The sequence below is a fragment of the Culex pipiens genome, chromosome 3 (assembly GCF_016801865.2).
Source record: "Culex pipiens pallens isolate TS chromosome 3, TS_CPP_V2, whole genome shotgun sequence".
NCBI classification, from domain to species: Eukaryota; Metazoa; Arthropoda; class Insecta; order Diptera; family Culicidae; genus Culex; species Culex pipiens.
The window spans coordinates 85,999,264-86,025,277 of record NC_068939.1 but is presented as its reverse complement, the minus strand read 5'-3'; the positions used below and the strand labels follow the sequence as shown (position 1 = coordinate 86,025,277).

General features: G+C 38.5%; 2 protein-coding genes across 4 annotated transcripts in view; one reads left to right on the top strand and one right to left on the bottom strand.

Annotated features, from left to right (window-relative positions):
* The window catches only part of LOC120418651 (phosphatidate cytidylyltransferase, photoreceptor-specific), a 38,395-nt gene extending 16,144 nt beyond the window's left edge, over positions 1 to 22,251 (top strand). Inside the window, exons 3-7 of the mRNA XM_039581094.2 lie at positions 3,247 to 3,343; positions 18,708 to 18,884; positions 18,950 to 19,558; positions 19,619 to 19,753; positions 19,872 to 22,251. Of these exons, the coding sequence (XP_039437028.1) occupies positions 3,247 to 3,343; positions 18,708 to 18,884; positions 18,950 to 19,558; positions 19,619 to 19,753; positions 19,872 to 19,961 (1,108 nt within the window). The 3' untranslated portion in view covers positions 19,962 to 22,251. The remainder of the gene's footprint in view (positions 1 to 3,246; positions 3,344 to 18,707; positions 18,885 to 18,949; positions 19,559 to 19,618; positions 19,754 to 19,871) is intronic.
* LOC120418652 (uncharacterized) lies at positions 3,475 to 10,568 on the bottom strand. 3 transcript variants are annotated; one of them, XM_052710298.1, is made up of 5 exons: positions 10,431 to 10,568; positions 9,257 to 10,098; positions 4,133 to 4,441; positions 3,934 to 4,070; positions 3,475 to 3,871 (listed from the first exon to the last, which is right to left on the bottom strand). In XM_052710298.1, exons 2-5 carry the CDS (start codon positions 9,968 to 9,970, stop codon positions 3,799 to 3,801), a joined length of 1,233 nt encoding a protein of 410 aa, XP_052566258.1. In that variant the 5' UTR covers positions 9,971 to 10,098; positions 10,431 to 10,568; the 3' UTR covers positions 3,475 to 3,798. The 3 variants fall into 3 exon arrangements, with proteins under 3 accessions (XP_052566258.1, XP_052566257.1, XP_039437030.1); XM_052710297.1 differs by having other exon boundaries at positions 10,153 to 10,543; XM_039581096.2 differs by having other exon boundaries at positions 10,168 to 10,543.
* Positions 22,252 to 26,014: the final 3,763 nt, after the last annotated feature.

Below are 26,014 nucleotides of genomic sequence, written 5' to 3'. Positions count from 1 at the left end.
CCAAAATATTGTAACAAAACACCGCGACAAAAGAAATAGCAACATATAAACACGACTCAACACTAGGAAAGGTTTCAGGAGAAAACAATACACAGTAAAATAACAACTAGTTTTTGAATTCAAACTAAAAATAAAACAGTTTTTGCTTTAATGAAAGTTGATAGGCACACTATAAATGGTTAGGCGCTTATACTTACATCAAACCCTACGTAATGTACCACCCCCGGCCGAGTTAAAATGCGTAACCGGAAAAGAAGGTGTGCATGCCTGGCACGAACACTCAAAGCGTGTTCTAGCGTGCTGCTCGTACTGACTCAGAGCAAGGGTGAGATGTAGGTGTAAGGGCAGTGTGTGTGCGTCGGGAACCTGGTGCATAAGATCGGTCAAGGCCCGTTCTTACACTGAAAATTGCGAATTGCGAATTGCGAATATTCCGAGATATGATTTTGAAAATAAAAACTGGATTTTTCGACGCGCCGCGCGCAAAGACGCAAAAATGACAAAAACGGGAAAAAAATAATTAATTAATTTAATTAAATTAATTTCGGTTTGTCTTGGTTTTTTGACGTTTGGCTGCTTTTTAACTGGGCGCTCGATAACTGGGCCGTAACTCAGTTAAAAAGCAGACAAACGTCAAAAAACTAAAACAAACCGAAATGACCTAGGAGTTAATGGATGCAAAAATCATGTTCAATAAATTTTTAATTTCAGACAAGAAAATCAAAGAAATATAGAAAAGAAGCATTGTAAATAAATTTAAGTAATTTTTATTTGGATATTTCATCAGGAAAATATCATGCATCGGTGGCCCCCTCGTTATTTTTTGTTCAGCCCAGTTAGCGAGCTGCATTCGGTGACTGGGCTACGTTCTCAGCCCAGTTACCGAACAAGTACTGTATCTGAACAATGTACTGAATTTTATGTGTTTTCCCAAAAGTATACACTAACATTATATTAAAAACTAACTAAATCCACCTATGTGGTTGATGCCTTCCTCACTTTTTAACCAAAAATGGGTAATATGAGTGGTTTGGACACATATTTCAGTTAGATCCAGAAAAATAAGTACACAGATATAACTTAAGTGGTCATAACTCGAGACAGGGTTGCCAGATTCTTCAGTTACCTAACCATTGATTGGTCGGATGATGGATCCGAACATAGTTTACATACATTTAAGTGTGATCCGGCTTCAAAAAAGTACATAAATATCACTTAAGTGGTCATAACTCGAGGCAGGGTTGTCAGATCTTCAATGTTTTGGACTCATTGGAAAGGCCTTTCAATAACCTAACCAACGATGGGTCGGATGATGGTTCCGGACATCGTTTACATGCATATAATTGAGATCCGGATATTTGTGAAAACACATTTTTATACATAACTTTTGAACTACTTATCGAAACTTCAAACAATTCAATAGCGATGTATGGGACCCTAAACCAAGTCGAATGCAACTGGTTCGATCAAAATCGGTTCAGTAAGTGCTGAGAAAACTCAGTGAGAATTTTGGTCACATACATACATACACACACATACACACACACATACACACACATACACACATACACACACATACACACACAGACATTTGTTCAGTTTTCGATTCTGAGTCGATATGTATACATGAAGGTGGGTCTAGGAGCTTTTAATAAAAAGTTCATTTTCAGAGCAGGATTATAGCCTTACCTCAGTGAGGAAGGCAAAATCAAATGATTTCGAAATCGTCAAAAATGGACATGGGTACACCTTGTACATCGGTCATCCGGATCCAGAGTTACAGCTTTCTTTATTGTAAAAAATGAGTATTTATCGGTGTCACTAAATTAGCCCTCTCTTTTCTTTACTGATCTGATGATATCTTGACAACTTATTGGTTCGATTTTCAATGTCAAAAAACAAAACTTAAATTTTATAAACTTTTCAATAAAAACATTTTCAAAATTTTAAAATCAATTTCACCATTTTAAAAAGTTTTAAAACACAGTTCCTTCATTGTTAGGTAGAGGGAGCGGCCGTGGCTGACTGGTTACGGTGTTCGCTTTGTAAGCGAATGGTTCTGGGTTCGATTCCCATCTGCTCCCAACGAGAAAGTTAAGAACACATAAATTTGAAATGATGAATATGAACGAAAAATCAAAGTCGCTCGAGGCGGGGTTCGATCCTCCGTCTTTTGGATTGGTAAGCAAAAATGCTAACCACTAGGCCATGACGACTTGGTGAGCTTGGACTGGAATTAGGAATACTGTGTTACAGAGAGCGAGTTGAGGCGCTATAACCACGGCAAATAGTGTGCAGGGCATTCGTGGAAATACAATGTCCCATCCCAGAGGGTCCCGGAGTACCAAACCTTCTTAGCATGGTGCTCCCAACGAATACAACCAAAATCTCGGAGCGTATGGTGGTGTGTCCCCACGCTTCTTCCTCCCCTGTCGATTCAGAATTGTGTTGTTGTTCGAACACTCTGTGCTCAAACTCAACCCAATTACGAGTCATCTCTGCGATACGGCTTTACGCAGTAGGCCTGGCCGCTTTAACGCTTGTGATGTTTCAATGCATTCTAATGCAATGGCGCACTACAAATGTTAATAAATGACAAGAAGAGTGCTAGGCGTCATCTAACCTAAGGCACTCTCCAGGATCCCTTCGAAAGATTGGCTGCGCTAGGGTCTGATTAGATTAGATTAGATTAGACAGTTCCTTCATTGTTAGGTAGTTAGTGTTTATGCTCCAATTTCAAAGTGATAAAGAAGGCACTAATAATTTTACTGTTCGCGTGACGTGTATCTGTCTGACATTGCTTTATTGACCAACATTTGATAATATTTGATGAATTTTCACTACAAAATCTGTTTTAAAGTGGCTTTAAGCATGCGTGGTTTTAAACAATGGGATGGGCAAAAAATAGTGAACCGATTCACTAGAATGAGCAACGAATCACGGTTCACAAAAAAGATCCATGGCTTATTTTAAAACTCCGCTTTTTCAAAAGAACCAGTCAACGAGTGCAGCATAATTTATTTTAATATAACATAATTTATATTAATATAAATTATGTTGGTATTTTGTTGGCAATAATTAGCTTGATTTAATATCCAGCTCCCTAGCGTTTTTTATTACGTAACGCGAAAAATGGAATTAACCCCCTATCCCCTCGTAACAAAATTTCCATTGTTGGATTTCCATAGAACTTTCAATCTACTAAGCATAGATTTTAACAAACATACCCCTATCATCTTTTTTCAGATGGCGAAACTGGGTAATACGAGGAATTTTTACATGGATCATGATCAGTGGATTCTGTCTCATCATTTACGGAGGTCCACTTGCGCTGATGATCACGGTAAGTAGAAGCTGAGTTTAATTTACAGCTGTCAATATGCTACCAGGGTATCGTGGAAGGGAAATATATATGATTTTGTTTAATACCTATACTGGTAAGGGCTGATAAACAAATAGAAAGAGAGACATCACTGTCAGTGTTAACAATAGTGTATATTATATTCTATTCATCTGAGAACGAACGGTAATTAAATCTTTATAACATATAATTATTTCTTCCTATTCATACACAAACGGACAGTAAATCTAACAAATAAAGTCAATTTCTTATAGAAAGTATCATTATACAGGTTGGTTAAGGCAACTGTGTTAAGGCATTTTCGAGTTTCGCAACGAAAGTGTTAATAACTTAATATTCCATTACATCCTGAATATCAAATCTAATGTTTCATGCCACGCACGTGCAGATCTTGTCGTCCATTTCTGCGCTGCCATCTGAGGCAATAGGGCACAATCTTATTTGTAAGCGGCATCTTTCAAATGATTGTCCAGTTGTTTCGCGCACTTGGAGCAGTTATCGAAGCTGTTTCTACAAATGATAGATTGAGAATATATTTGTTTGCCATCTTAACAAGTCGTATCAATTCTCACCTTATCACGCTGGTTAACACCTTGTTTCGGTTGATCTCGCTGGCCAGCTTGGCTTGGAGGGCCGCAACGAGCTCGTCTTTGGTTTGGAGCTGTTGCTTCAGATGGGAAATGGTTTCTTCCTGAGCTTCGAATATTATCTGGAACGGGAAGCCAAGGTTATTTTCTTGAAGTCTCTGGACCAACCCTCCCCCCTACTCACCCTAGATTCCTCCATGCTCTCGGAGTACGCCGGCGGTTCGTCCAGGCAGAAAAACTCCCGCACGGCCGGGGTGGTCCGCATGGCGTCGTCCTCCAGGATGGTGTTGATGAACGTCTGCAGGCCCTGTATCCGGTTGTCGATGAAACCGCTGCTGAAGTTGTCGCCGAACCACTTTTTGCGCGGCAGCACCAGCATGCAGTGCGGGAACTGAACCCGGAGGCGGTTCTGGAGCCGCACAAAGTCGGTGTAGCGGCGGAGCACCAGCCAGCAGGTGTGCGAGATGGCGTTTTCGATGCGAAGCTTGAAGATCTGCGGAGGTGGAAAATGGGAAATATTATTTGGGGAAGATTTGGACCGTTTTATGACGCTTCAAGGGCTACGTATTGCACAGACGCCAATTTGACGAGTATTTTAATGGTTTTTAACAAATATCAAATATTTTACAGAAGGAAACATTGTATGTGAATCTTCATGTTTCTTTACTTCTTTTGTAATACCGACAATATTTCAAAAAAGCAGTGTTCCCAAATGAACCGGTTAGGCTAGGTTCACCTATAAACTCGGTTCGGCTTAAGCCTCCCTTTGTGGTTCAATCCTGGTTCAGTGAACCATGAACCATGGCTTAAGCCAGGCTAACCAGGCTAATGAAAACCATAGGAATAATGCACTGTGAAACAAATATTATGGTGTAGCAATGTTACAATGTAACATTCATTACACCATAACATTCGTTACACCGTAAAATTGTTACACCGCATCATTCGTTACACCGTAACATTGTTACACCGCCACATTCATTACACCGTAACATTCAATACACCGTAACGTTGTTACACCGTAACATTGTTACACCGTAACATTGTTACACCGTAACATTGTTACACCGTAACATTGTTACAACGTAACATTGTTACAACGTAACATTGTTACACCGTAACATTGTTACACCGTTGTACGATTACACCGTAACATTGTAACACCATTACATTGTTACACCGTTACATTGTTACACCGCAACATTCGTTACACCGTTACATTCGTTACACCGTTACATTCATTACACCGTGACATTCGTTACACCGTTACGGTGTAACAACGTTACGGTGTAACAACGTTACGGTGTAACAACGTTACGGTGTAACAACGTTACGGTGTAACAACGTTACGGTGTAACAACGTTACGGTGTAACAACGTTACGGTGTAACAACGTTACGGTGTAACAACGTTACGATGTAATGAATGTTGCGGTGTAATGAATGTTACGGTGTAACGAATGTAACGGTGTAACGAATGTTGTGGTGTAACAATGTTATGGTGTAATCATACTACGGTGTAACGAATGTTACGGTTTGAACATACTACGGTGTAACAAAGCTTGCCGTTTAGCCTAACACTCTTTGATCAGGTTCAAGCCTGGTTCAAGCCAATGGTTCATTTTGGCTAGCCTCGCCTGGTTTGAACCAAATGAACCATGGCTCACGGCACTAAGTGAGCCTGAGCCGACGATGCTTGCCGACGTGTGGTGTGAACCTGAACCAGAAAAATGAACCTAGCCTAGCCGATGGCTTAGGCTCGTGGGAACACTGCAAAAAAGTCTGGTTTACATTTGCTATGGATTAACTACACTCCTCATAAAACGAACTACTAAAGAAGTAACTTACTTTAAAGAAAGGCCGCGAACCTCACTTTAAATTTGAACCCTATTTCAAGCCTTTTCAAACCTGGAGATTATGCTCAGAAAAATAAGCTTTATTTTAGTGTTGAATGACTGCACCAAGTTATACATAATTTTGAAACCAAAACTTGAAAATTTCGAGCTGGATGATAGGTGTAATATTTAAAATCTATACACACTAAATTTTTGGTTGCAATTTCTACAAAATAAATAACTGAATGCGATTAAGTCATCATAACTTTGCTTAAATTCGGCAACAAAACAAAATCTTTGCTGAAAAATCAATAAACATTCAATCTGTCAAACTGAAATCACACTTATGACTTACTGTTTGGACGCTGTTGAGTGAAAATCAACTTTAAAATGTGTTGTATTTGATTTAAAAATATTTCAAAGAGGTCATAAGCAACAAAGGTAAGAAACATAAACAGATGCCTTGATGCTAGCCAGTAGTTTTATTACGTTTGGCATAAAATGTCACGAAAATCAATTCGTGATAGCTAAAAAACCAGCAACGATTGCTAAATCTTCAGCAAATGATTTGTCAATCTGACAAAAGATTGTTACTGAATTTTCAGCAAAACAATCTGACTTTTTTGTTGTTGAAATTTTAGTTTATTCTGAGCGTCTAATTTCCCGACCCGGGAATTCCCGAACTTCATTCATTTTCATAACTTCATTGAAAAAACATTAAATGAATGAAGATTTAATTTTATAGATACACGTTACTAAGTTTTTTGTACTAGTCAACTCTTCTGAAAATTTCATGTCAAGGTTAGATTTGATAATGTTAATGTCTGAAGTAGAATAGTTTGCTATTTTTTTGGGCAACAAAAATTACTGTATTATGGAAAGAAAATAAACTATTATCTACATTTTTGGAAAACTTGTTGATGAATATTTGGTGTTGTATTATTTGAGACAAAGGTATTAACCATTACTTGCCAAGGGAAAAATCAAGATTTTTACGTTTTATTTACCATGACCAAAATGGATGAAAATTTGAAGAGTTTGTTCAACTGGTTTAATAGTTTTTTGAAAAAAATAAACTAAAATTAAAAAAAATAAAAAATTAACTAATTGTGCTATAAAGTCATTTGAAATCATGTTACATCGTGTAAAATTGTTAAGATTTGAAGGTTGCTCAGTAAATGCAAATATATTTCAAAAACTCGCTCCAAATATTTGAAAACATTTAGTAGTGCTTTCATAAAAAAGTGTCATGTTCAAAAAACACGATCAGTTTGATTTTAAGACAAATTGAACACTTCACTATTTTGTTTAAAAGCTGAATTTAGTAAGACAAAGACTTCTTGAAGAGTTACTAGATTTGAATGTATTTTTTCAACTCAATATCATGTGTCAATGCTAATCTATATCACATGCACCCAAACTGGTCACAGGGTCAAGTTTTAAAGCAATTTATGGTTGTCGAGCATGGATTCATTTTACTCGGTACAAAACATCATTTCTCATAAAAATTCATAATATTATTTTATTGAATGAATTGCGGTGCTTATAAAATAAATAAAAAATCTTTTCATATTTTGTTTTTTACGCAAGCAGCCAAGTCATTAATTGATTCTAACTTGTATTTTGATCAATAAAGATGCTGTCCTATACAATTAACAGTGTTCCATTTCGCAAAATAAAGTGGAAAATTGATTTTCCGAATAATTGTGAAGTTTTGGAGCTATGGTGTCTTCAGAAGAGTTGTTGCAAATAGAAAGGGGCAACTTTTAGGGTTAGGAACCACCCTAACCCTAAATTGAGTCAAATTGTCAACAAATCGATTTTTGGTCATGGGTGGTTTAAATGATAATTTTGCATTGAAACCCAAAATATGACCAAAAATCGATTTTCGGTACTTTGGCTCAATTCTGAGGGCAGATTCAGCGGGCAAAATTACATGGAAAAACATATATTTGGACAATTTTCGAATTTCGTTAGGGTGGTCCTATATGGGTTTCCCTTGAAAATTAGACTTTTCAAATGAAGATATTTCGAGTTTAAAGAAAAACATCCAGAGATTTTTCAGCGTTTGTAGTGCTGGATCTCCTCTTTCAAATGCAACCTGGTGCTTAACATATGGCCTTTACGAGATATTTAAGTTTTAAATTTGCATCTTTTGCCTTTCTTACAAAAGAAAGCTTTAAGGTTGTAACTTGTGACCCTTAAGTCCAAATTGACATGTCAAAAAAAAAGTTTGTGTTTTAGAGCTCTAAAAGTGCCCTGAATATCCTGAATTGCCACGTTCAAAAAACTGATTTTTGAAGGTTTGCTCAGATGCTTTCTATAAATTTGGTCGTGAAAGGCGTATATTACAAGATAAAATTTTGGTGTCTTGGACAAAGTTGCTTGCATTGGCAAGCCCAACAACTTTCTAGAATACGAAAAAATTCCCAAAAATATTCTTGAAAAGTGAGATTTTTAAAATCACCCTAAAAGTGAACCATCCTGATTTTCAACCAAACCAAAAGTTGACCCTTTCCATTTGCATAACTCTTCTGAAGACACCAAAGCTCCAAAAGCGTTGGAATTGTTGACTTTCTTGATTTGCTTACACTATGCAAACAATTAAATTCTTTTGAGTGATCACTTTCTTCTAAAAATATTTCTTTATATATGAATTTTTCGCAAAAAAATACATTGTGAGTTCAGTCCACTATTCCTTTCTTCCAGCAAAGTTAGCTAGATTTTTCGCTTTCGGATCTTGTTGACAGTAATCTGCAAAACAAACCAGCAGAACTATGTGCAGTTGCTTGTTTTAGCGGAAAATTGGCTAAATTAGCAAAGATATCAGCAAAGCCTCTCTGCTAATTTGGCGGTGGATCCTTTTTCCATGTCCATACTGGTAAAGATAGTAAACAGCGGATAAAACTCAATAAAAGTAAGATAACTATAAAAGTTACTTGCAAAACAATGTAAATAGGCAGTGTATCTTGCTCTTTTCTCAAGTAAACGCCTATAGAACTGTTTGTTTACACTAAGTTTTTACCCCATTTACATTGTTTGCTTGAGTTGTCTTATGATAAATATTGGCAAAGCAAATATTATTAATAATTGTGAAAGCAAAAGTAAATTTAAATCTAATCTGATCCAAAGCAAAATCCTAAACATCCTGCCTTGCTGTACTTTGAAGTGGTTCATAACACCATTCCACAATAATATCCTCTCGTGTCTGTAACCCTTATGTTTTGGTCATTAAAACCAAATGGGTAGGTGCAAAAATTGAAAAAAAGACAAGCAAAAAATCCCAATTAAGATGCTCTTGCCAACATTCACTTTTCGCCTCACACGCGCGCTCCGGCTCTCACAGGCAGATAAACAACAACAACAGCAAAGTGCGATCTTTCGTGTCTATCGCGTCTATCCCCGTCGATTTTCTCGCGCAATCAATGTTTCGTTATCACGAGACAACACACGCGCACGCAAGCAATACACTCACCGTAAACCGCGCTCTCTCCTCCATGACCTCGTACCCGATGATCGGGATGCGGACGGCCACGCCATTGTTGTTGATGCCGATCCCGGCCAGCTTATCGGCGCCGCCCAGGTCCGACGTTCTGCGATTGCTTTCGTACATCCGGTTGCCGCCGCCGCGTTGGCCGCTGCTGCTGGATTGACGCCGGAACGGTGCGGGCGGCTGGTGGGTACTCTTCACGGCCAGCGTCTTGAGACACACCTCGGATTTGGCCCCCAGGTACAGGTTGTTGGCGCTGCTGCCGAGGTCCGGCTGGTTGTTGGAGGCGACGGCCGCGGTCCGCCCGGATTGCCCGTGGAGATCACTTTCGGACTTGGTGAACCGTAGCGATGTGGCGTTGCTGGTGCTGCGTTTCTGCAAGCTTGGATAGGAAACAGAGCGTTTCGCGTGAGTCAGCGACGGCTGCACTGAGGAAGAAGGAATCGACGTCGAAGATGATAGGCTGGCCTGGCTGGCTGAATTTCTCCACTTTTCATTTTTGCTGTTGCTGCTAGACGACTGTCGATGCAGCTGTCCACCACCAACACTACTGATGCCGATCGTGCCAACGGGTGTCGTCCCGAAGCTGCTGCTGCGACTTTTGTTGATAAATAGTTGCTGCTGGTGCTGCTGCTGTTGCTTCTGCTGGGCCGACGATAATTTGTTCCTGTCCCGCTTCTGTATGGCCCGAAGTGACATCTTCGCTCCTTATCGCCCTCGGGACGTGGTCGTCGTAGACCAACACCAAGAACCGCCGCTCGCGGCCGAGATTCTGACTCACAACAAAGGGGAACGACACCACCCTGAGACGACGTGATATATTGGATCTGTAAGCAAAGGCAGATCAGTATTGAGTGACACACATGAAAAGTAGTACTAACAGCAATACAGTGTACAAGGTACTTGTGGTGAAACCTTGAAGAGGTTGTCCAGCTGAGCCGTTCGTTCCTACTCTGTAAGCCAATTTGCGAGGAAACCGCACACCAACTTTCTTTGTGTCGAACTCACACGACGACGACTTGGCGCACTAAACAAATTTGAGTATATTACAGATTAGACACACGAACGACTTGACTTGGCTGGTGGTGGGCGAAAGCAAACGCGATAGTTCGACTAGCTGATTCAACGCCAACCGCTCGTAGCTGGCAGACCTTCTTACATGACTTTCGAGTTTTGTTGGCTTGTTGCGGGAATGCGTTTCGTTTTGCGTTGTTGTTGCTGTTCCTACTCCTCCTCCTCCGCCGTCGATAGCTCTGTGTAGCTGATGTGTGTTTGGGGCTCTCTGCAAGTAAATCGAATAAACAGAGGCTACCACAGTGAGACTCGATGTGGAAGTAGATGAATGTTTTCGTTTTGTACTGCTGGTTCGGTAGTAGCGTGTGAGCGATGAATGAGCTATCAGCTCACCATTACCATTCAACTCGAAGAGTTGGTAGTGGTGAAACACTTCTTGATGTTTACGGTTGTAAAAGTCCCACAGCAGTCGGCGGTGCATGCAGTCTTGTTGTTTTCCTTAAGGTTGTGTGTTTAAATGGATTTATCAATTTTACACTCGTAACACAACACCACACATTCATAAGGAATTCATTCAAACGCTCAACAGATGGTGCTGAATGAGGAGGGTTGTGCGAGTGAAGTCGACTGAATGAATGAATTTGTAGAGCTGCGGCATGGTAGAATGTTGGAAATATTTCAACCGTGTGGATCGAGGAGACGCGTTGTGGTTTAATTTTTTTTTAAGTTCGAAGACAAAACTGACCGGGTCTTAGCGAAGCTACACCAAATTCTAATTTTTAAAATTATCAATGGGTAATTCTCTACCAACTCACACGAAATCGGGAAAAGTTGCCCCGACCCCTCTTCGATTTGCGTGAAACTTTGTCCTTAGGGGTAACTTTTGTCCCTGATCACGAATCCGAGGTCCGTTTTTTGATATCTCATGACGGAAAGGCGGTACGACCCCTTCCATTTTTGAACATTCGAAAAAAGAGGTGTTTTTCAATAATTTGCAGCCTGAAACGGTGATGAGATTGAAATTTGGTGTCAAAGGGACTTTTATGTAAAATTAGACGCCCGATTTGATGGCGTACTCAGAATTCGGAAAAAACGTATTTTTCATCGAAAAAACACTAATAAAAGTTTTAAAAATTCTCCCATTTTCCGTTACTTGACTGTAAAATTTTTTGGAACATGTCATTTTATGGGAAATTTAATGTACTTTTCGAATTTACATTGAACTAGAAGAGTCATTTTTTCATTTAGAACAAAATTTTTCATTTTAAAATTTCGTGTTTTTTCTAACTTTGCAGTTTTTTTTTAGAGTGTTCTACAAAGTTGTAGAGCAGACAATTATAAAATTTTTGATATATAAACATGAAGGGTTTGCTTATAAACATCACGAGTTATCGCGATTTTACGAAAAAAAAGTTTTGAAAAAGTTACTTTTTGCGTTTCTCTTTGTTTCGTCGTCCGTGTCTGTCGCGGGTGACCATGAACGGCCATGATCAACGACGACCAACTTTTTCAAAACTTTTTTTTCGTAAAATCGCGATAACTCGTGACGTTTATAAGCAAACCCCTTATGCTTGTATATAAAAAAATGTGTAATTGTCTGCTCTACAACTTTGTAGAACATTGTTACACTCAAAAAATAACCCTGCAAAGTTAGAAAAAACATGAAATTTTAAAATGAAAAATTTTGTTGTAAATGAAAAAATGACCCTTCTAGGTCAAAATAGATTCGAAAAGTACATTAAATTTCCCATAGAATGACTTGTTCCAATTTTTTTTACAGTCGAGTAACGGAAAATGGGAGAATTTTTAAAACTTTTTTAGTGTTTTTTTCGATGAAAAATACGTTTTTTCCGAGTTCTAAGTACGCCATCAAATCGGGCGTCTAATTTTACATAAAAGTCCCTTTGACACCAAATTTCTATTTCATCACCTTTTCAGGCTGCAAATTATTGAAAAACACCTCTTTTTTCGCATGTTCAAAAATGGAAGGGGTCGTACCGCCCCTCCGTCACAAGATATCAAAAAACGGACCTCGGATTCGTGATCAGGGACAAATGTTACCAATTAGGACAAAGTTTCACGCAAATCGAAGAGGGGTCGGGGCAACTGCTGTGTGAGTTGGCGGAGAATTACCCCAATGTGATTTTTTAAATTAAAGATTTAATTTTGATTAAGATACATGGCCAAATACAATAACTTCCGAAGACACCATGGCTAGGACATCAAATAACTGGATTAACAATTCATTCCACTTAATTTTGTTATTCCTGACACTGTGCATTGGTTTGGAAGAAGTTGATGAAAAATAACGGGAAATATTTCTAGAATTTTATTTGAAAAGGTCTTATAAATATAGGGAATCCCACAACATACAGGACCCCTTTATTCGAGAAAAAAAATAACAGTCAAACCTTGTGCTCCTCTTTTGAATTTATTGACATACAAAGTGACGACCTTTCAGGGTGTCAACCAAAATCTAACTTTGTTTGTTGACGTCTTAGGGTTTTGGTGTCTTGGGCAAAGTTGTAGAGGAAAAATTTTCATGAGAGTTTGTCGATGATGTCTACACGAGATATTCCCCTACATTGAAAAAAAAAAACGAAAAGGCACTTTTTTGGTGATACATAACTCAAAACCTATTAGCATTTAAGCGATTTACTATGTTCTGAAGAATTGTTTATAACATACAATTAAATTTTGTTGAAGACAGCAAAACATGTTGTGCTTATATTGAGAAGTGTTCGTACTAGCAGTTCGGACAATCTGATTTTAAAAGCAGCTCTTTGTTTACTAAATTAACTAAATTGTTTACTAAAATTAAATCATTTTTTAAATTGGTGTGTTCGAGTTGAAAGAATAATAATTAGGGTGGTTCAACCAAAACAAAAAGTTCTCAGATCACGGCAAACCGAGGTTCCCCTTGTAGAGGATACCCATAGGGACTCTCATGCCAAATATCAGCCCATTTTTGGTTGAGAATTGGCCTGTCCCCAGCGAGTTGAAATTTACATGGAAATTACTATGGGATTTTTGAGCTTTTCGTTCAATCGATCCTACAGGTCAGGGGACAACATGAATTCATTCGGAATAAAAACAGGTGTGTAGGGGATGGTCCAATGAACGCATTCCAGAAGGAATTGGGGTTGTCCATTCTGTCCCCAAATTGCCTTGTCTACAGTCCAGACTCGATTATCCGAAGGTTTGTATGGGACTTCGGATAATCGAATCACGAACAACTTTTTTTCATATTTTTTTATTTTCTTTCATGAAATTCGAATTCTGTGAAAATTTAAATTGAAAATATTTTATCACCGCCATTTTGGCCGCCATCTTTGAGTTAAATATTCACTTTAGAGTAGTTTACTGCCCCTGATCGCATAAATGTCCCATATGCATTTTCATCGCTTTTGAGTTATTGATGCAGTTTGGTTCGAAATCGTGTGTATTTTGTTCTAGACATCAGGAGGAAATCCAGGTTTTTCGCGAAAACTTTACACGTAGCCTTATGTGTGGGACAAATTTTAAAGGAGTTTTTTCACAGCTTGCTGTTTTTCATTTGGGACATTTATACAAACATGGACAGTTTAGAGGTCATAGTTATACTCAACAGTCAAAAACAAGACAATGAAAAAAAAAATCAGACGTCAAACTTATGTGAAACAAATGTCCATGATTTAATGAACATTTTTCAAATTTTAGACAGTATCAGCTGGGTGCTGAATAGTGGTTCGCCAAAAGTAGAGAGTATTGTGATCGATCATTAAAAACTGTTTTTTTTTTTTGCAGGAATGAAAAATGTGTGGCTTTTGAGGACCTGGGGTTGAAGTCAAAAAAAATTAAGAAAGTTGAAGGAGAGATCGTATTTTTTTTTATAATTATGAATGGAAGTTGTTTATCCCTGGGCCTTGTAAAGTCAAGGGGCATGATTTGATCCTAGTGCATTAGTTAAAATTTGGGTATACATTCTTTTTTATAAGCACTATGGACACCACTTCATGCTACGAGAACTCGCTTTGCCGCAGCCCCAGGGCTTAAGCGTTGACCGATAAGCTGTCTTCGTGAACTAGGTAGTTCTCCGATAGTGAAAATATCACAATTGCACAAGACACCGCTGCCTCTGTGACTTTTTCACTATCACAATGTGGGATTTAGGTGGGACTTTAGGATAGTACAATTGATTTGTTGCTTAGCATTAGCATTTAAAATAAATCTTGATCCTTTCCAAATCTATTTGATGTTAAATTTAGTTGCAATTGTTAAGTAAGAGTAATGCTGTCAATAAACTTTGATTGATGTAGAATACTAGGCATTCTTTTATGTCAAATTGTCCATAGAGTCTCGATCAATCAATAATGTAATGATATCGGACAAAATTCGTTGATCTGTTGAACTAACGGTTTTCGGATAATGGTTGTATCGACCATTGTTGCGAATCGAGGAACTACGGATCTTTTGACGTAAATGGTCATTTCTTTTTCAAATCGCGATTTCTATCCTATTTGTATATCAGTTCACAAATTTTTATTGTTTTTTGATAGAAGTAGTACTACAACAGTTAAAGGAACGTTTAGTTTTGAACATTAAGTTTAGAGGATTTTAGATTAAAATTTAAATTTTCAATCCAAAGTAGTTAGCAAATGAATATTTGGACTTAAATGAATAATTGAATAAGTTGGACTTATGAATAACACACCACTGTGCATTTATTCTAGAGTCAGATCCATACAGCGTCAGTGTTTATTTGGTCGAAGTGTACTAATTCATTGGCAGATCTGATTCTAGTTGTAATGTACGACAAGACTACTGACGGACGTGACAGGATGAGGGCCCAGTTTAGAGGTTTCAACATCAACGATGTGCGGCTGGACCACCCTCCCAAAAAAAAAAAAAAAAAAAAAAAAAATTATGAATGGAAGTTGTTTATCGAGTCGATGCGGTTGTATCCGCTGTTGTTATTGTTTGATTCCGTTTGAAAACCTGGTTTAGTGAAAATCCTTTCTGTTTGTTGGATCAGCTTCGCTAGAATTAGCGATGTTTTTTCGCTGGATCAGGAAGTGCTGCAGGATTCCAAAATTTGCCAGGGAATTTATCTGTGACTTCGAAAAATTACACTCTCGCCGCAGTTCTTCGTCACCCGTAGAAAAGAAAAATCTCTTCTAACCGATCGAAACGCGACAATTTTCCAGCAAAAAATGTCAAAAACTAGACAAAATAAAACACATACTACTGATTATAAAACAGCTCATTTACCAGTAAGAAAAAAGTCATGCTGCTTGAACATTGTAGATGTAAACAAAGTGGGATCATTCGAAAATCACGTTACGCATTCTGTCTATTCATCACCCACATTATCAGGGGGCAAAAAATATTGTTTTTTTTTTTCAAAAGAGTTAAAATATTCAAAATTAAGTGCAATCAACTGAAATCAATTTAAAATGCATTCCGTTGCGTTTTGAATCATTTTTAGCTGGGTGCTGAATAGTGGTTCGCAAAACGGCCTCAATTTTGAACAGTCAAAGTGGAAGCAATTTACTGTTCGCCAAGAGTATTGTTATCGATCATTAAACATTGTTTTTTTTTTGATTCGAGAATGAAAAATGTGTGGCTCCTAACCCTGGAGTTGAAGTCACAAAATCTTAAGAAAGTTGAAGGCGAGATCGTGATTTTTATAATTATGAATGGAAGTTGTTTATGGAGTTGATGAGGTCGTTGTATCCATCCAGAAGCTGTCTTTAATGTTTGATTCCGTTTGAAAACATGGTTTAGTGAAAATCGTCTCTATTTGTTCGATCAGCTTCGCTAGAATTAGCGATGATTTTTCGATGGACCAGGAAGAGCTGCAGAATTTAAAAATCAGCCAAGGAATTGAATGACAATATCGCCGCATTTCTTCGTCACGTAAAAAAGCAAAAGTCTCTTCAAAACGATCGAAACACGAACATTTTCCAGCAAAAAAAGTAAAAAACTAGACAAAATAAAACACATACTAATGATTATAAAACAGATCATTTAACAGTAAGAAAAAAGTCATGAATGTGCTAGAACAGCCTCTTTCTTTGTAGATGTAAACAAAGTGGGATCATTCGAAAATCACGTTACGCATTCTCTCTATTCATCAGGGATGCCACACTTGAAGATTTTCGAGCACAGGCTCAATGCTCAAACGTATTGTTTTGCCATGTTATTCGATGATTTTCAATTAATTGAATTACTCACGAAAAAGATAACAATGTTTTGCTTCTTTTGCCAAAAACTGATTTGTAAAATATTATTTTGCCATCAAGTTAAACCCATTTGCGTTTTTGTGATGTGCCCGAAAATCTTGAAAATCTGGCATTCACCACCCAGATTTTTAGCATGTTGATGTGAGTAAAAAAATCTTTTGATTTTTTGGGAATTTTTCGCCTCAACTTTACACAAAAATCAAATTATTCGCTCTACAGCATTGCCTTGGCATTCTCGATTGCGAGATTCCTACTCGAAACTAAGTGTCCGAAGGCTTGATTGTTGAGCCAATTGCAAACCTCTTTTTACACCTAAGCTTCCATCCACCCCGGGATTCGAACTGACGACCTTTGGATTATTACTGCCTATCAGCGACTCTACCGAGGCAGGACCCAGGGAGACGACTCCTACACCTGGACTGAGCTAACGACCTAACCTTTAGGTTAGTCCGGGGCCAACATTTACTTCCCGTCCGACGGAAGGCGTGATCAGACAAATCTCGTCTCGAAAAATGCTACCGGGACCGTCTGGGATCGCCCTAAGGTTTTGCTATTTTCGTAATTTTTTCAAAAAACCTCTGTTTTTAAATGGCCATATCTTGGAAAAAAGATGACAGAGCAAAACTCGACAGCAATTTTTAAAGGAAATTTGGTTGATAACTAGATGGACCATTTTTTTTATTTGAGTTTGAAAATAGTGATATCTTTTCACTAAAATGCCCATAACTTCCTTTATGTTTAATCAATTGGGATGCTCTAACCTGCATTTTGTTGCATTTTTCAAGCCATTTCAGAATTTTGAAGTTGGAAATCAAATTGAATTTTGCCTAAGTTATAGCCTTTTAAAGATTTTTGACGTTTTTGAACCTTAAAACTTTGTATCCCGATTTGCCCCACTTCCTGTTGACCTAAAGTGCTAATTTTTTGGCCAGATGCAAGTTTTATATGTACAAACAACCCCTGAAATTTTCAGGCAGATTGGTGAGGTCGATGCGAGATGGTTATGCTTTGCTCGTGGACTCGCTCTTATTATTTCGAAAAAAGTTTCCACGTGGTTTACAGATGGTCCCAAACTAACTTTTTGGTCAGTAGATAATCTCACAAGGATAATACGTTTGAGTCTCCAGTCTGTGCTAAAAAAACTATAACTTATATAACTAAGTGAGATTTTTAGTTCTAGTCGAATCTGAGTTGTCATCTTTTTTTGAAAAATCATCATTTTTCAAATTCAATTTGCAGTGCAAAATCGGATTTCAAATAAAGAACTAAGTTAAACCACACGCAGAAAAATGTTTTGTAGAATCAGCCTGTACGAGATTTGAATCAACAAAATTTTTGTTGAATATAATCAACGTTGCGTTGAAACAAAGCTGGATTTTCTCAATTCCACAAAAGTTTTTTGTTGTTTTGAAAAAGCTGCTTTGACATTTAGCGTTGATTCAACAAAAATCATGATTTTCGAATCAACAAAACGTTTTGTTGATTCAAATATGCCTTATTTTTCTGCGTGCACCTTTGTGGTTGGTGTCTTCATCACTCTTTACCAACTATGGTAGATATGATGGGTTTGGACATATATTCATTTGAATTATTTTAATACCGGAATAAAAAGTACACAGATATTACTTACACTGGTTTATTACCTGAGACAGGGTTGCCACATCTTTATGTTTTGGACACGTTGGAAAGGTTTTTTAATAAACTAAACATAGATGGATTGGATGATGAATCCGGACATTCAATTACTTATCCAACGATGTGTAACATTATGGTATTTGAATCAATATCTGACCATTTATGTAACATCCGGATATATGACGAAACATATTTTTATGCATAACTTTTTATATACTTATCGAAACTTCAGTTTGTATAAAATTTATTCTAAATTGTTTTACTTTATTGCATTGAATAGATGAATGAAAAGCAGAACAGAAAACTGAGGAAAGTGATTTCACTGCCGAATTTGTTGTGCCATTATTACGCAACATAAACATCGTTGAAAAGGAAAGTTGTTCTCTAACACTTTCGCATCGTAATTGCAACGATAATCGACATTTTTGTGGGAGCCAGAATTACCTCCATTCTTTCGTCGCCCGGTCGTTGTCTCGTTTGAGCGAGAGCAAACTAAATAAGGCCACCCATTATCGCCCATTTTCTCAACTCTTCTTCCCATTTTTTTTTCTTCTTCTATGTAGGCCCTCGCCGTGCAGGTGAAATGCTTCGAGGAAATCATCTCCATCGGCTACTCGGTGTACCGGATTCACGGCCTGCCCTGGTTCCGCAGCCTGTCGTGGTACTTCCTTGTTTCGTCCAACTACTTCTTCTACGGCGAGAATCTGGTCGATTACTTTGGCGTGGCCGTTAACCGCGTGGTGAGTCTCGCAATCTGGTTAGTTAGGTGGTAGTGGGTATTTATGGATGTTTTTATTTGTCGCAGGATTCGCTCCGGTTTCTAGTCAAGTACCATCGGTTCCTGTCGTTCTGTTTGTACATCATCGGGTTCGTTTGGTTCGTGCTGTCGCTCGTGAAGCGCTACTACATGAAGCAGTTCAGCCTGTTTGCGTGGACCCACGTGGCGCTGCTGATTGTGGTCACCCAGAGCTACTTCATCATTCAGAACATTTTCGAGGGGCTGATTTGGTTTATCGTGCCGGTTTCGATGATTGTGTGCAATGACGTGATGGCGTACATGTTTGGGTTCTTCTTTGGCCGGACGCCGCTGATCAAGCTGAGCCCCAAGAAGACCTGGGAGGGCTTCATCGGGGGTGGATTTGCCACTGTGGTGTTTGGCTTGCTGTTTTCCTACTGGCTGTGCCAGTTCCAGTACTTTGTGTGTCCGATCGAGTACTCGGAGAGCGCCGGCCGGATGACCATCGAGTGCGAACCGAGCTATTTGTTCCGGCCGCAGGAGTACAGCATTGGGTCGACCACGATCACGATGTACCCGTTCATGCTGCACTCGCTGTCGCTGAGCATCTTCAGCTCGGTGATTGGACCGTTCGGAGGATTCTTCGCGTCTGGGTTCAAGCGAGCATTCAAGATTAAGGTTGGTTGTTGGTGAAGGTGAAGGTTAGGTCGAATTTAACTTTATTTTCCTTTTTTCTAGGACTTTGGTGACATGATTCCCGGACACGGTGGAATTATGGATCGTTTCGACTGTCAGTTCCTGATGGCGACATTCGTGAACGTGTACATTTCCAGCTTCATACGTGTTGCTTCACCGCAGAAGCTTCTTAATATGGTAAGTACCTAGTAGTTATTTGTTGTTTTATTGCCTTACTCCAGCTGATTCCTCAATATCTGAGATGCAATGCAGTAGTGTTTCAAGTTTAAGCATTAAATTCAACTTTTTTTTACAGGTTTACAGTCTGAAGCCCGAACAGCAGCTGCAGTTGTTCAACCAGCTTAAGGACAACCTCGAGGAACGCAACATCATCAATTTGAACTAAGCCGCTGACGCTGGCCAACGACGCCGTTGGAGAAAGTATTTTTAATTGATGAAAATTCCGTACTGAACTTGCAATATTTACAAACATTTGAATATTCACACACACAAACATACAACACACACATGCACAGCAACTGGGCTGAACAGATTGAGAATAATATATAGCAGCCCTGCGTGTAAGAATGAAATTGGAAAAGGGATTTTGAACTATTTTCGGGATCTTTTCTAGCTATCGTGGGCGCGTTCTGGCCACAGCATGAATTGTTACGAGGCGTACCAACAAGCAAGGGTCAGAATGCGGGGAAATGTTTTCGAATGTGGTGAGTAGAATTTGTAACTTTTTTAAACAACCGTGGACGAGACGATTTCATGGTACCGTGGCAAATCTGTGTGTGCAAAAGCAAATATTTATATATGAAATGCAGTTATATAAACATCATGTAGCGAAAAAATATAGATCAATGTGTAGGATTAAATTACAAAACTGTTGAAATCATACGATTGATGTACGTTGCCGATGAATCATTCTCTATATATAACTGGAAATGTTTACAACGTCGTTGCTATCTAAAGTGTAAGATTCTATGCCCAATCCTTCATATACGATGATATGACCTAACTGGTAGCTCCAGTTTGGAAGCCTCCCTTCCTTCCCAGTCGTCTTCTTGTTATCACCCTTTAGACTAATATCATTGGCGAGAAAATGTAACGAAAACAATACCAGCTTAAGTCAGCAAGCTTGATTTCTGATATTCCGTTAGTGTTAGAGAATACGTACGTAACGAAACCCGACATGAACAGTGTTCCACGCTGTACGATGGAGAGAGAGAAAAAAAATGTGGGAAGATAAGTAGGATTTGCTGTGCCTCTACATTCCAGAAATGCGTTTGCGACCCCATCTTCTGTACCGTAATCTGGGGTGAATCGGGACTACAGTCTGAATAGGGACAGCAGTTTCTAGAGCACTTAAAGCTTTTAAATTTGGAAAAGGATGTACACATTTTGTTGGCCTGAGTCTGTTCTAACCGAAACCAACCAGAAAAATAAAAATATTGTGCTCCGACATGGTTAAAACTGCTGTCCCAATTCGCCCCATGTGTCCCGATTGACCCCAGTTTACGGTAGTGTTATTCTTAATACTCGATACAACGACGACGCGCGCCTGTAGAATTGAACAGCAATTTTGATCCCAGTTTACAGATTTCCCGGAATCATCGTGTCCAGTAACTCCAGCATTGAATTCATTTATACCTAATATTTCCTAAAGTGCAATCAAAATCGAAATGATTTCAGAATCAAGCAAGTAAAATTGGTTTACGTTGGTTGTAAATTTGGTTTAAACTATCTTGTTGTTTGCTGAATTCGAAGCAGTAATGAAATCAAATGTTATTTGCGTTGTTACCATTATTTTAATTGAACTATGTGTTGAAATTCATCTTGTTAAGTGCTCGAAGCTTTCCGAAAATAGCTCATATTCAGCGCCAGCAGTTACATCAGTTCATGTTATCAAGAATCGTTTAATTTTGTGTAGATATTATGTTTGTTTTTAAAGTAGAATGTAGTCCAGTGTTTAATTTTCTTTGTTTAGTAGTTAAAATAGTTATATTTTTCTTTATTTACGATTTATTACATTAAAGACTCTAAAATTTTCAACAAGCAAACCTGATACAATCAAAATCTAACCGATCGTTGCTTCGAAAATCGAAACCAAAAGTTGTTTCAAACTGCAACGTCAAATTTGCCCCTAGCTACCTTCCGACAAATCCCCTGAAAGACCTTCTTACGCACGTTGGTTTTTATTTTCTTTCTTTCGCGGGTAAATGAACAACACTCAACCCCCGGTGGTTGGTCACTTTTTCGTTTGACACTTTTTAGTTTGTACCCCGTTGGTTGGTCAAAGTCAAACTACACGGCGCTCACGAACACTATCAAAACAAACGTTTAGTAGTGTGTGTGAACTCCGTGTAAAAGGGGTGTCAAACTAAAACGTGACCCCGTTCGTTTGACAACAGTTGGTGTCAAACCATCGGGGTTTGAGTGTAATCGAAAAACTTTATAACGTAAGATTGTGGTGAACCTTAATCGTTGGTAAAGTGAAGAAACAAAAATAAAAACAAATAACGATGTCGATCAACCCAAACATTATAATTATCATTATGAAATACCAAAATATATCTAAACTTTCTGTTGTACAAACAAACAGGTAATGGCAGTGAAAATGGAACAAAAGAATCAAGTTGTAGGCTATATTAAAACATAAAACTACAAAACCCCTTCTATGTAAATGTGAACGTGACCCGTGTTTTTATTTCGCATATCACATAATCCTTTTTTGCTAGATATTCACTCCTTATGGTTGTAGATGGTGTCATTCACTCTTTCTTTCTGAATCTATGACATTTCCCCGAAACCCACATTCCCGAAAAGACATTTCCCCTAATGTCACATCTCCGAAAAGACACTTTCCCGAAATGTCATTTACCCGAAAATCATTTCCCCGAACAATCCATTTCCCCGAATGGCCACATCCCCGAATGGCGACTTCCCCTAAAAACCATTTTCCCGAATGGCCACTTCCCCTAATTTTCCACATCCCTGAAAATCATTTTCACGAGTGACCATATCCCCGAACGGCCATTTCCCCGAACGCCACTTCCCCAAACCCGGTCAGGCGGGTATGCCCGTTGCCCAGAACCGCGCGCGCGGTTCTGGGCAACGGGCATACCCGCCTGACCGGGTTCGGGGAAGTTGCGATCGATGAAGTATTATTCACAATTAAACGTTCAAAAAATTCCGAGTTTTTTTTCAAGCATTTTATTCCAGCTTCACTTAAATTTTGGATATTTTCCAAGTTTGCTGAGTTAAAGAATTTGAACTCCGGATTCTGAGATTTAGTCACTCCAACTGCCTTTCAAAAAGAACTGACTCCATCGAATCCAACAAAAACTCCGACTATGACAAATGATGTAGAGAATGAGAACATCTTGAACGGAGTACATATTTATGATGAACTAATCTAAATGGCAGCGTGCCGCTTAATACAGTTGCCTAATTTTCACAATTCGTTGCTGTCGTGCTCGCTTGTCGTACGTCGAATTTGAGCCAAATTGAGTTAAGAACGCCATTTTCTGCAGCTCACAATGCCCTCATGTTTTGACCTACACAGAAACCCTAAATTCGATTTCAGTCCTGAGATATTCAATAAAAACCGACTTGACACACCCGGAAAATAGATGTAAGTGCGACAACTGGCCAAAGGGATTTCAGGTCAGAATGAGTTTGACACAAGTAAGAGCTCGACTACCGTAAACATTTGTAAGGGACTATCCACAAACCACGTGAACACTTTTTTGGAAATCCCAACCACTCCCCCCCTCCCCCCTCATGGACAATTGTCCATGCAGAAAAAAATTCGTATGGAGCGTGGACCATACGCCCCCCACCCCAAAAGTGTCCACGTGGTTTATGGATGGTCCCTGAATATAACTCGGGACCTCGGCAACCAAATTTAACCAAAGTTCAGGACAAAGCACAGATTGGTCAACCAAACAAATCGTGTTTGTTATTGTTTTCATTGCGTGCCCTATTTTTCGTGTATTCAAGGTCAAACATTAAAAAGTGGTTTGCTCGGAACGTCAAAAAACGACATACGACAAGATAGCAAGACAGCGTCGATTTGATACATTGATCATTTCGCAAAAACTACATTTAGTTGAAAATCAAAATACAGTCCAGAATCATTACCACGTGGATACCGTTTTTGAAAACTGTCCTTTGCTGATAATTGCCCATACAAAAAAAAATTATGGAACGTGGATGGATACCCCGCACTCTTTAAGTGTCCGCGTGGTTTATAAATTGCCTTCTACGGTTATTTGTTTTTTTTTTCATATTTAAAAACACACGTAGGAGAATTTAATATTAAGGTTTATTAAATTTTTATATCTAGGTTATCATCAGGAACAATTTAATTTTTGGGGAAGTTACCATTCGGGTATATGTTAATTCGGGAAAACGACTGTTCGGGTAAATGACATTCGGGGATATGGAATTTTCGGGAAAATGATTTTCGGGGATGTGAAATTTTCGGGAAAATGATTTTCGGGGACGTGGAATTTTCGGGAAAATGATTTTCGGGGAAGTGGCACTTTCGGGGAAATGATTTTCGAGGAAGTGGAATTTTCGGGGATATGGGATTCAGGAAAGTGGGATTCGGGGATAAGGGATAAAACCAAATTTGCTATCTCTTTCTAGCAAAACATTGTTGTCATGTGACATCTAGCTGTTTTTTTAGTGACCAAAATATTTCGCAGGGCTGTGACAGCTCGATCTCGATCATTATTTGCATCAGGGCACTGTGACGAGAATTCGTCATTTTTGGGCTGCTGAATTATATTCACAGTCCTGCGAAATATGTTGGCTGACATATCGGGCGTTCAGCTAGAAGTCGCCTGTCAAAAAACTTTTGCTAGAACGAGATAGCAAATCTGCTGCCTCTTTCATTCCCTGATCGTCGCGAAGGTTACATTGTGGATTATCATTTAACACTGGTACGCCCAACGCATGTCCAACTTATACGGACGCCCAAGCCTCCAAAAAAAGTTGGAACGGTAACTTCAACTCGCTGGTTCTCGGGCATAACTCAACCAATTGGGACGATTCTTGTTAGCAGGGATTTGTAAGAATGTCCAGATGATCCTAAAATTTTGATCCTAATTTAAGTGACCGAAAACATTCTCCGCGGATTTTCTGGCAAATTTTTTTTACACGCGAAAAAAAAGTTGTAACGATGTTTTTGATCGCAAAAATTACAGATTTGATCAAATTGAGTTCTGCAATAATCTAAGACCATCTAGACATCCTAACAAATCACTGGAAAAAAGAATCGTTTTGATTGGTTGAGATATGCCCGAGAACCAGCGAGTTGAAGTCACCGTTCCAACAAAGGTTCCAACTTTTTTGGAGCCTTGGGAATTGGAATGTTAATTGATTGTAGTTAATAAAGTGATTTTTTAAAACCTAACCCGCGTCGCGGTTCCCGTAATTTGCCAATTACGGGAACCGCGACGCGGTTTATGTTTTAAAAAATCACTTTATTAACTACAATCAATTAAATGACAATCCACGATGTAACCTTCGCGACGATCCGGGAATGAATGAAATTCGTAGAATTTCATACTGAACAATTGTTTTTTGACACCACCAAAGGCACAAAATTTAGAAATCTTTTTCCCGCTCAATTTGCTTCTCAGGCCACTGTGCCAGGTGGTCTATGGATGGTTCCTAAACAGCGATTCCACCTCCACGGATCTAAATCAAAAGTGCTCCGATGAGGCACAGATTTTGCATTTGTTTGGCGATTAGGGTGGTCCAAAGATTGCGTTTTTGCGGAAAAAAAACATTTTTACAAAAATCTACTCCGTAAAACGACTGATCCAAAAAGCTAACCATGTTGCAAAAGAAAAGTGATTTGAGTTGAGATTTTAAGGCAAATACCAAGAGATTTAACCCCTTCCCTCCTAGAGCATAATCAAGATTTTGTACGTTTTTTCTTATAACTAATTACTGAATTGGCCAAAATGGTTGAAATTATAATGGCTGACAGATAACATTCTACATAACGCAGTGCAGGTTGAATCAGCCCGATAAATTACCTTATCGTCAATTTTGAAGTTGAAAATGAGTGGTGCTCTGGAGAAACCATGGGCATTAGAGGGTTTAAAAGAATCGCTGAACAGTGTGTGTGAACAGTGAACAGTAAACACACCTATAGATCAAATGAAAACTGTAGTTCGTTCCTACAACTAAACATAAATAGCTGATATTATTGTTCACAACGTGATACGATTGCAATGGATTTAAAATTATTTTTTAAATAATTTTTAAAAAAGCAACCTGCTTGACAGCTCGTACCAAGGGGGACCATAGTTAATTTATCGTAAAATGTCTTCTTTCTAATTTATTTTTTGCACTAAAATGAAAAAAAAAAATGTTATCATAAATGGTACTGATTCGTGTTTTTGACCATTGTACATAAAAATTTACTAGGGCTTT